This window comes from Nicotiana tabacum, chromosome 13 (assembly GCF_000715075.1).
Source record: "Nicotiana tabacum cultivar K326 chromosome 13, ASM71507v2, whole genome shotgun sequence".
Classification (NCBI taxonomy): Eukaryota; Viridiplantae; Streptophyta; class Magnoliopsida; order Solanales; family Solanaceae; genus Nicotiana; species Nicotiana tabacum.
Window position 1 is genome coordinate 96511395 of NC_134092.1, and position 12003 is coordinate 96523397.

Here is a 12003-nt window from a genome sequence, read left to right on the forward strand (position 1 = left end):
AATTTATAATTGTGGAAATTCCATAATATAGAAAATCTTTACTGCATTGCAAATAAAAACAGTTGCGATTCTTCTGATATTAGAACTAATTGATTATTATGGTAGCATTTCTTCTTGCAATACCTCAGTCCATTCTCAGTTTTTCCCAGCACCCTCTATGTCATAGATTAATGATTTAATTACTTCTTTCTTCAATTTTAGTCAAATTACAAGCCAAAAGAGCATACTCATGCTAAGGCTGGAACTGGACAGCGTGAAGAGAAGTAAATAATTGTTCATTTTAAGAAACAAAGTGTTAAAACTTGAATTGACTAACACAAATTAGCAAGCAAGGAGTCTTGACTAAGCCTAGTTGCAAAGTGTAGGTATCACTAAGTGGTCTTCTTACTAAAAAAGCTCATCAGCTCTGCAATTCTTTGGTGTCTCACTGATTACACAAAGTCAGAAGCTTTGGAAGGGAAAATGCATGGCCAACAATATGGAACAAGAAGAAACTAGGCATACACATATCACATTCCAGTCAATAAAGGGGTATCCTAATATACGGAAGCTGCTAGAGATGGAGGCTAAAATGATCGTGGAAAGACCTCTAATAGCCCAACTGTATGCCACATGCAAAGAGGCAAAAGCTGTAACATTACTTGATTCTTGATCGCACTTTACCTTTGAAGAAACAATTCTTCGATCATGGGAAAAGCATGTCTTGTGTAATGGCATAAGATAAAGTGCCAACACTCTTGATGTTAAAAGGAGAGACAACACCAAACAAACAAATTGTCTTAATTTGTGATGTGGCATTGAAGCTGGCATATGGAAGCATCCCACCTAAGGAAGAGGAACGCATTCAACAAGATCAGATGGAATCTGATACATTGACTGAAAGAAGTTGTGGCTGAAAGGAAAAACTTACATATGATTTGGACATTGAAAAGTATGAATATTTAACAGACTTAATATACAAGGAGCCAAAACAACATTTACAAGGAAGAAGCTATGCAGACAGCAAGATAGACACAGAGATGCAACTTTAAAGCTACAGCCAGAAAACCTCTAATATACTCAAATTTATGGAGGCCACCATCTTCACAAGTAAGATGATCTGTCATTCAACACTGATACCATGGAAATTCAAGGCGAGGGGTTGGTTCGCATTTATTCTGTCAGTAACTGGAAGATCCCTAAGAAAAGAAAAAGAAAATAGATGAGCCCCTAAAGAAAACACAGAATGTGAACAGGATATCAGTATCAAAAGTGATGAAATACCCGGTGATTTCTATAGAGGAATGGCAATCCAAAATCGAAACCATATTACTAACTGGAAAAGTGCAAGCGAAATACATATTGATATATGAAACACTTCAACATTGAGTAGGTACAAGAGCTACAAAGCCGCTTAGAACGATAAAAGGAAAGACAACAAGGTGGAGACAATCCTCTGGCTCGAACTGATAATTTTTACTCCTTAATAATTATCATAAGTGTGAAGAGGTTAACTTATCTTACTAAAATATCCTTCAAAAGCTGAATGACTAAAGTACCCTCTACTTAATGATTTTACGTTAACTATGCAATATTATGAAGAACTCAATAGTCATTGTTTTTCTTTTTTCCATTGTCTAATATATCAATAGTTACTTCTTTAATACTACCTCTTAATTAGCCTCCCACTCTTCCTCCTCTTTAATTTTCTTAACTAGCTTCCATAACCCATCAAATTCCTACGTCAAGTTATTATCCACAGTACTTCAACATTTGCAAGTAGCAACAAATGTGTATGCAAGGAACAAAGATCAAATAACGAAGCGGAGAATTGGACGATCGATAACATTCTATATGAGATACAAAGTGTTTTTAAGGTATCTGAAACCCAAAACATGAAATGGAGTCTTCAAACGCCTGTATTGTTTATGGGTTTGTTGTACTTCTTTTGCTCTATTTTAAGTATTTTAAATTTTCTCTGAATGTTTAGTTAGGTGGAATATTGAGATGCTTGCTATTATAGTTATATCATGAATATCCACTCTTTGACTAGACGCAATATTTGGTCTTGGTATGTTTATCATGGCTAACATTTACAAATTCGTACTAACAACTAGCCTTTGCAATTATTGTAAAATATTGATTGTTAAGACTGAATTGCTCACAAACTGCAGGTATGTTCATGCCATCATTGCTCGTGTGGAAAACAATTATATGAAATTTTAAAATATAAATATCATGGGATGGGAAAATGTTTATTCCGTCCTATTTCTCCCTCATCAGTAGCTAGCATTTTTGTTTATTAATTGTATTTTAGGTTGATACTGACGCATATTTCTCTTTCTTATCCGATGTTCAAGTAGTTATTTTCCCAAGCACTATGTTTATATCATTTTTTTCTATTAACATTTATTTGAGATCAGTCGTTTTATTTTTAAACTAAGACAAATCACTATAACCCATTTCAAATTGAGTATAGAATTATATGAAATTTGAATTTATCCCTCTAAGTTACCTAACAAGAGCTATAAACAGTTTGTGCTGTTTTTGTTCTTAATATATGTGGATATCACATTTTGATGTTTAATATTCTTTTATGAAGGTTTATTTTCTTTGTTTTTTGGTACAAATCTTCCAATTTATATTGTTTGTATTTATTGACGTGGATACACGTACAACGTACGTGTCCAAAAACTAGTTTTATAAAAGCAAAAGTACACCAAGATGAACAGCTCACAGGATTGGACTAAAAGAAAAGCTAAACCAATCAGATAAGTTTATTGCATGTCATATAGGACAGTGTTCTTTTGATAGACTAGTCTTAGGGTACGCGCGTTGCGCATGTAACCCATGTTACGATCAAAATCTTTTTAAAAATTACATAAATATTATTAAAAATATCTTGATTTATAGAATAAAACTAAAGGAAATAGTTAACTTCCTAAAATATGAATGTTAATTTTGTTTAAATAATTCTATATGAAAAGAAACGTCACCCCACAAAGTCCCGATATGTCTTATTGGATTTCAGATACATGGGCTTTCTATTTAGTTTAAAAGCTTAGAATAAACAGAATATGTTAATTTGTATTAGCATTACTCACGACAGTATGTAAGTCAGACTGTAACATCTAAACTTCTTTATAGGAAACAACTTATAAGGTTAAGATTAATGTAACAAGCTTGTATTATTCTAGGAAAATGAACAATAAAGAGGATATCACAATTATATAAGGAACCATGAATATGCTATAGTTTTATCTATTATTCATTATTAAATAATTTTATAATTTTGTATGTATAATGTTTTGAAGAAATAGTACATCACTGAAGGTTAATATGATCTATCAACGTTACAAAAAGATATGCTCATCCATAAATAATTGTTTGTGTTATAATATTCTAGTTTTGGAGACAAAGACACATTAACTATAATTTTATAAAAGAGCAAGGATGGTCCGTTTCTTACATTGAATTATATGAACTTGGCACATTCCAAAAAAAATGAAATTATGTTCAATATAAAAACATAACATTTGTAAAATTCAAAATGTTAGGAGTAATTAAAAAGGTAAATAAACCATTCATAAGTTTTTGTTTGATAATTAGCAAAGTTGCCTCGAATTTGGAATTGCAAATGATTGATTCCTTCTTGAAAAGATATTTTCTCATTTATTTAACCTAGATTTTAGAAATTAAAGACAATTTGATTCCTTCTTGAAAACTATTTTCCTCATTTATTTATGGTAGGAAATTTAGGGTATCTTTTTACCTTTTTTATTTATATTAGAATTTTACGAATGTTCTATTTTTCTTTTAACCATGTAAATTAAAGTGTATTTCATAATTCATATTAGGCAAAATTGTAATTATAGTAATAAATTTCTTTTTTATTTAAATTAGGAATTACTAAATACTTTAATGACAACTTTATTCCTTCTTAAAAAGATAATTTTCTTTTTTATTTACATTTAGGATACTTTTTTTCTAAAAAGTTATTTCAAAGGAATCAAATTAATAATAAAATTTGTTAGAGACCCTTGGCTACCGCTTGGTTGTTATAAACGAACATAATTCAAAGGCAAAAGTAGATACAATTTCTTTCTTACGCATTTTGAAGGAATTATAGTTTAATTCAAATTAGTTATTTTTTTCTAAATTTTGGAGTAAGGATCTAGAAAAGTCAAAGTTATTTATTTATAATAAATTTCAATAGTTCTAAATATTATGAGTTTCTACATAGTTCAAATAAGGAAAGATTTAATAACCAAAATTTTATTTGATTTTAAAATCTTACATATTAGGAGAATAATTAAATTACAACTTTGTCTAATATGAAAGCTATTTTTAAAGGGTAAAAAAGGCGAACGATGTTTCGCTACTTTTGATGTTTCGCTACTTTTAATATAGTATAGATAAGCAAGAAAATCAACATGCCACACAGACAGTAGTATGACATCCTTTCATAGATGTAAACAAAAGATCATCGAAAAAGAATTGGAGTCTTGCACAAGTGAATGGAAAGTGTCCCATGAAGGTATCTCAAGGATCGTTCAACTGAAATGAGTGGTGCATTCTCTAGCCTGATAATTGCTGCCCTTACAGCTACAATATTCTTCAATTTCTAGTTGTACTGCTAAACGTATACGAGAACTAGAACCTGAAATATGCAATGATGCAGGATTTTGCCAGATTCTCAGGGTATCCGTATCACGAATAGACATAGACAATACAGTTTTCAGCAGACATGGACCAACCAGCAAGTTGGTAAATTTTCTTACATCTCCCCCTCCGAGACCCCATAGTAATTCTATCTTTTTTTTCCTGACCTTAAGCTTCTATTATTGGATAATGGTGTTTTAAATTTTTATTGAAAGGACAAACCAAGGTGCAATTATTTTGCTTTTGCTACATTGCGTTCCGTTTAAACAAAATTATTGAGCCCTTGTATTTTGCTGAAGACAAAATTGAGCTATTTATGAAGTGATCTTTTTGTTATATCTAACTTTTCAAATCAATTTATTAGAATTTTCAGAGAATTTATTTGTTTTACTATTGTGCCTATATGAACTAACCCACAAATTCAAATGTTTAACAGCACTACTTGTATACTTTATATGCATAATAGGTGTTAGAAGGAAGTTATAAACTCTACTCTAAATCTCTAGCACATATCTGCACTTAAGGCAACAAGACATGATCTCTATACAACTTAGTACTGTCATAATCAAATCAATTCTCTTTGTCCTGTACTTGATTACCTATGTTGTTATTTTAGGGAGTCTATAGGCTGATTACACCATATAGAACTAGCCATCCCTCACGGAAGTAGCTTTTAAGTCTCCCCTCAACAGTTAAGAAACCTATTGTCCTTTACATAGACGGAAAACTATACCTCTTGTTTGGCATCATACATGTTCATCTGTAAAGCAACACAAACAACTACGCCTCAGTTCTAAATAAGTTGCGTTCGGCTATATGAATCCTCATTGACCATGTTACTCCATATGAACTCTTCTCAAACCAATATCATACAAATAAAATAAAAATAAAAATAAAAGGTACTAGAAGTTTTTTATATTTTCTACTGACGTGTAAATCTCTAAGACGCTAAACAACTCCTAGAAAAATATAGGATGTAAAGTAACAATGCTAACATGACTAAAACATATTCTCAACTAATAGGTAGTGCCTATGTAGCAGTGTTATCAAAGACTCTTATTTGAGGCGCGCTTAAGCCCTGCTGAAGCTCAGGATAGGCGCCTCACAGCACTTAGGCCGCGCTTTAGTGTAGACAAGTATTAAGGCATGCACTTCATTGCCCATATGTTCTATTTTGAATATAGCGGTGCTAAACGATAAATAGGAACGGCAAAAAAGATATATTAATTGTTAAGGTGATCATTATGAATGAAGGTGTTACTTTTTTCTTGCATTACATATAATTGTGCAATTCCATCCCATACTTCAATTCTGCTTTGTACTTAAATCCCTGATAGACCTAGAGGGCTTTTTAACGCTTTTAGCATGTGACAACAGTGCTATATAGATTCTTTTCTTCCATTGTGCAATATTTTTCGCTTAGTTTGCAATTGGATATCCTTCAAGACAACTTCCTTCCAAGTGATTTTAGGTCTACCTCGTCCCCTTTTAATACCTTCACTTATCATGGTTTCACATCTATGGACCAGTGCATCTAGTGATCGGTGCAAGACATGCCCAAATCATCTCAAGCGACTCTCTCATTTTATCGTTGATATGTGCTACTTGAACGTTCTTGCAGATGTGGGCATTTCTGGTCTTGTTTAGAAATTCTCAGAAAAATTAATACTTTTTCCTGAATCAGGTCAAATGTTCTACTATAAACTACCATAGAAAATCAAAGCTTAATAAATGGAAGTATTTCCAATATTATCATCTAAGATATCATGACCATCTGCAGAATCTTACTTTTGAGAGGAAACAAAAGAAAAACCTAGTAATAAAGTGTTTTAAATTTGTCACACAGCAGAAAGATTGTATCAGAAATAGAATTATTTTAACTTCTTCGACGAGTTCTTTTTGTCATTTCAGAGTCATAATCCAGCCACAAAAGAATGCCCCCCCCCCCCACACACACACACACCCACACACAAAACCACAAAGGGCCCGACCTGTCAAAAAAGATAAAGAAAGAAAGGAGGCAAAAACTTCACTTACTTTTCACTTATTTTCCGACTTAAGTTGGCCCCCAAGCAAGATAAGTCCCACAGTTGAAAAAGCAGATAAAATGGTTGATGAATAGGACATTACAAGCAGAACTCCTCGCAGGGACTGCACCAACACTATTTCATAAATACCAACACAGAGACAAATATAAATATGAGTGGTTTTCGAGTTAGTTACCTTAGCAAGCAACAAAGCATTGTCATTTGCATACTGTAAGGAGCTCTCTTGTATGCTCTCTACGCCTTGACTTAATTTCCAAGAAAGTAAACTGTATTCCAAATAGCAGACATGGAATTCTTAAACAACCTTCGATGAAAGATATAGAGGTTGCGGTTCAAAAGAAACAATTACCCAAAGATAAATGCAATGCCAGCTCCAACGTAGGCTTTTCCTGGGGTCAATTCAACCTGAAGCTCCCCAAACTGAAGCAAAATGCTCTTAGGATAAAGTGCATCAAATGCAAGTTTGCAAAAAAAGTATCAATGCACCATTTAATACCTTAAATGTCCTGGTTTGCTGCTTAGGTTCTTCACCAGTAATCCCAGATACTGGACTTGCAGACAATAGCCTCCCAGTCTTTATCATTACTTTAGCAATCTATAGTGATCAAGTATCAAAATTTAGGAGCAAAGAAATAATTGGATGTATCAATTAGAGTGCTATTGCAGAATAAATTATATCTGACAACAGTTCTCAGTTATTTCACCCAGTTGCCTCGAAGCGAAGAGATTAATCTGGGTAAAACTTGAGGAACAAGCTGCATGTATAAGCCCCTCAAATGAGTGCCACTCATACGTAACCACTGGATGTTTCCCATCATTATCCAGGCTATTAGATCTGAGAGATGCGCTATAATTCTTCAAAGACCCCCATAACATATGTCTTGCTCAGATTACCAAATTCAAAATGTTTATTTTTCCTGAGAGAGCTGTGCAGCATAGGGCAAGATCCCCATAACATATGTCTTGCTCAGTGTGGGCATACTAGGAGAGCGCTACAGGCCGAGGGCATGACCATGGCAATCAGAGCAAGTCCAGAACTTACTTTAACGTTCAAGTATAAGGAGATCATTGACAGAGATGAGACCATCAGACATGCCAGGGATTGTTAAAATAAAAAAATTGAGAAGCTAAGGCGCTACAAAACCGTCATCTAATCAAGGCGCTAGATTAACAGATGAAACTACGATAAAAAGCAAACAAGAAACAGCAGCAAAACAAAAGTAGAAATATCAGTGTCCCGCCTCTAACTCTTACACCCTCTGTCCTCATCCAAACACTGAACCATGTCCTTTTCCCATATCAGTGTCCCGCCTCTAACTCATTCACCTCCAAAATAGCACACGGATAATCAACAACTGATGATTTTAAGGTAAAGTTTAATCCCTAAAAAAATCATTGTATATGTGGAGAGATCAACCCCTTCGCCATTGGCTCAGAGCCACATACAACCATGAAAACAAAAGGGGGAAAAAGGAAAATATGCAGAGAGATCAACTATGTTTCCTTTGCAGCAGACAAACACAACAACATGAAAAAAAGAGGATAATTCTTTTTCTTATGCCATTTCAAAAAAAAATATTATTTTTCTTATGTAAATGGATGACCTTTACTCCTATATTCAAAAGATTTAGGGAATATATTCTTTTAACACTTAAAAAGTTGCATGGAAATTATATAAATTACCTTCTGTACTTCACCTTCTCCATATTGTCCCATGGACTGGAACCTTCTTCCAGCTGATAACAAGCGCCTTCCAAGTGCTAACTAGTAATAAGAATTAAATTCAGATGGAAAAAGGAATTCAATTTGCTTGTTAAAAATAAGAAGTAAAGCATCATAGCTGTAGACTCTTTCTTGCCTGATTTTTGATAGCCTGACAATGAGCCAACCAATAGAGGCAGCCTGTTCACTAAAGCTGTGGATGTTGATGTATCAGCCCGTTCCCATGCTCGGCTTATATTTAATAATGTCTCTCCCACCTCCTCACCACACTACAAATGCAAAATTAAACGATCATCTGTATTGTGCTTCTCTCAGTGAGTTTTGCTTTCTTCCATCCTCTATTGTTATAAGGGTAGCTTGATACTTGATAGTTTCAAAATTCAAATTTACATAAAGGGGAACAGAATCAGTTAACAACAGCATATTGGGGGAAAAAAGAAACCATAGCTGAACAAGGGCAAAGATGATTAATCAACTTGTTTAAGACCGAAATACAGAAAAAATCCAGTTGGATGACTACTGAAACTGTTGAAAGTTATTTTATTCTTTTCTGGATATCCCATTGAGGACATCTTTAGAAAAAATAGGAGGTACCTTTCTTTTATACCATCAGAAGCATATTGCAGCTTTTATCATCTTACTGTTAATTACATGACAAAAAACCATGGTTTTTTTTTCTGTTTTTCCAATATGTCCATCAAATGTTCAGAGGATGAAAGTAGCAGAAATGAGGATACTGAGATGGATATGTGGGCATACTAGGAGAGATAAGACTAGGAACGAAGTTATTAGGGACAAAGTGGGAGTGGCCCCCGTGGAGGACAAGATGCGGGAGTTGAGGCTGAGATGGTTCGGGCACGTGCAGAGGAGAAATACGGATGCTCCTGTTAGGAGGTGTGAGAGGCTGGCCGTGGCGGGGCTGAGAAGGGGTAGAGGAAGGCCGAAGAAGTATTGGAGAGAGGCGATTAGGCAGGATATGGCATTACTTCAGCTCACTGAGGACATGACCCAGGATAGAAGGGTGTGGAGGTCGAAGATTAGGATAGTTGGCTAGTAGGTAGTCGAGAGTTCCCCGTTCTTTTTTAGTAGTATTAGTAGCTCCCTTGTTTTTTTTTTGTTCGCTCTGTGTATCGTATTTTCCAGTTTGTTACTATTTGATGCTATTTTTTTCTTTTACTTGTTGTTTCGTTGTTGTTGTTGTTGTTGTTGTTGTTGTTACTGTAGTTGTCTTTTTCCCCTTTTCCTTATCGTCCTTTGTCCCCCTATTCTTTCTTTCTTCTTCCTCTTTCTTCTTCGTCTTCTTCCTTTCTCTCTTTTCACCTTTTCTTGAGCCGATGGTCTATTGGAAACAGCCTCTCAGCTCGCCAGGTAGGGGTAACGTCTGCGTACACACTACCCTCCCCAAACCCCACTTGTGGGATTATACTGGGTATGTTGTTGTTGTTGTAATATTGCACATCCATATTACTCTAGTGCCGAGCAATATTCAATTTTATGTTCTATTTAACTTTCCAAAAAGGACCCTCTTCATAGTCTCTTAACAATAGAATATTGGCAAAAAATGAGGAAGCATATCCAGAGAAACATGTCTGAACATGTGATGAATGGCAAACCCCTGTCAAGATTCATTTCCTGTATTCATCTGAGACGGGAGGTTTTGTAGTCATAATGAGCATGAACAATTTTTTAGCAGAAAGTATCCAGCCGTGACTGAACAAGAAACTTGAGTACACAACTAATAGCTGCTATCAGATCATATAAGACACTTGTTCTATAATGTGAAGATGCCAAATATAGAACGCCTATCCCTTGGATGATTAAAGTTTAAAGCGCCAATAGTAACATCCTATAGATTAATTTTGAATAGTACAACTAGCCAAATCATATTGCTGATCCAAGTTTTATCAGTTTCATGATTGAGATATTAAACATTGTAAAGAAGTTTAAAAAGAAATAACCAGTATAGGTACTAACCTCATCTTTAATTGGCCCATTTGAAAGATCAAATGCTGCATCGTTCAGCTACACCATGTTCAAATTTTATTAGTCAGGACTTAAACAAAACAATAAACGCCCCACCCCCTTCAACGATGCAAATCAAACCCAAACATCCAGACCTCTAAACAAACCATATTGAATATTCAAAAGTTACACAAATGACCCTGGGCATAGTAGGAAGGCAACAATACTAGAGCCAAAGCAACATTGCCAGTGACAGAGAAAAAGAAAATTACCCGACAAAAAGTTACAACAAGTATTTTACGACCCGATTTTACTCTGCTATATCACTCCAACTTGCAATTTTGTTTCCACTGTCATAAGAAAGAAAATTACTAAAGGGCCAAGAGTGCTTGACGCGTATAAAAACAAAAAAAAAACAAAAAAAAAGGATGACTAAAGAGCAAAAAATGCTTGAGTGTGTGTTGGAACACTTCTCAAAAGAGTGATAAGTTGCAACTTGGAATGATGTATTAGACAATGCTATTTATTTGTTCTAGTGATAGAACAAGCCTATTATGGATTATTTAACATGGAACAATTTCTGATTCAGATAACATAAGGAGTTATTTTGACGGTTGGTACAGTTTCAAAATGTCATAACCATTCAATAAACAGATAAATTCATCAGCTACTGTTCAAAATAAAATCAACAAAACAGTTCCAAGATACAAAATGCATTGTACTAAATATGACTAACTACACACATGAGAAGAAAATAAACTACACAAAAAAATTAACTTACATCTAAGCGAAGATCACGAGGAAGCTGGGAAAAATAATCTGCAGGTAGCACAAAACTGTCCTGAAAAAAAAAGCAGAGGAAAATTAATGAAGGGACTTAATTAACATAACACTCATGGCACAAGGGAACCCCAATTACAAATACTGAATCAAAAATGAAATGAGTGTGGGTCTTACGGCAACGTCTTGCAGAAGAATTTGAGGATCTGGTTCGAGAGATTTAGAGGAATCTGATTCTGTAACAGCAAATGGCACTCTTCTTCTACGAGAATCGAATTCGAGGAAATTGTTGCGAGAAGATGGTGTAGGAAAAAGAGTGAAGATGTGAAGCGGACATTTGGTGAAACCAAGAGTAGTAGGAGTTGGAGATAAACAATAGATATGTTGATGAAGTGAGAAAGAGGAAGCCATTGAAGCAGAAGAGACGGGCACAATATAGAGAGTGGCAAATTTTCAAAACTCAGTTAAATTGGGCCATATTTGATGTCTTGGTTTCGTGGTTGTGGTTTAGTTTCGCCACTTCGCATCTTGCTTCAGCCAATCACATTTCTTGGATTTCATCTTAATTATAGTACTACAGATTTCATAGTATAGATTTTTTCTAAAAGAATGTCAAATCCTATTTGTACTAACGGTTGAACTTAAAACCACAAGTTTTAGCAACTGATGTCATTGATTGAATAGTAATTTTATTTCTGGATTTGTATTTGCAATTTCGCATTCCAAATCTCACACATTTTCATTGCATTCATAAAAAACATTAATAACCTTCCCCGCTCTTCTCCAATCTCCGCTATGTCCATTTAGGGCGGTGGATAATTTGGTAAATATGAAATTACCGTACCGAAAA

At 34.4% G+C, this 12003-nt stretch overlaps 1 protein-coding gene across 2 annotated transcripts; it reads right to left on the reverse strand.

Annotated features, from left to right (window-relative positions):
* Positions 1–686: 686 nt before the first annotated feature.
* Positions 687–11673, reverse strand: LOC107786553 (uncharacterized). Of its 2 annotated transcripts, none has more exons than XM_016608038.2 (10): positions 11331–11673; positions 11155–11214; positions 10386–10433; positions 8548–8680; positions 8373–8449; positions 7186–7284; positions 7039–7109; positions 6865–6955; positions 6679–6792; positions 687–825 (listed from the first exon to the last, which is right to left on the reverse strand). In XM_016608038.2, the coding sequence occupies exons 1-9, from the start codon at positions 11562–11564 to the stop codon at positions 6682–6684; spliced, it is 924 nt and encodes a 307-aa protein (XP_016463524.1). In that variant the 5' UTR covers positions 11565–11673; the 3' UTR covers positions 687–825; positions 6679–6681. The 2 variants fall into 2 exon arrangements, with proteins under 2 accessions (XP_016463524.1, XP_016463523.1); XM_016608037.2 differs by lacking the exon at positions 687–825 and adding an exon at positions 894–1178 and having other exon boundaries at positions 11331–11670.
* Positions 11674–12003: the final 330 nt, after the last annotated feature.

Coding starts and splice junctions, on each gene's coding strand:
- LOC107786553 (XM_016608038.2), bottom strand. CDS start 11,564: ATGGCTTCCTCTTTCTCACTTCATCAACATATCTATTGTTTATCTCCA. Junction 7,285..8,372: donor GAGAAGGTGAAGTACAGAAG/GTAATTTATATA, acceptor TGATCACTATAG/ATTGCTAAAGTAATGATAAA. Junction 6,793..6,864: donor ATGCTTTGTTGCTTGCTAAG/GTAACTAACTCG, acceptor GTGTTGGTGCAG/TCCCTGCGAGGAGTTCTGCT.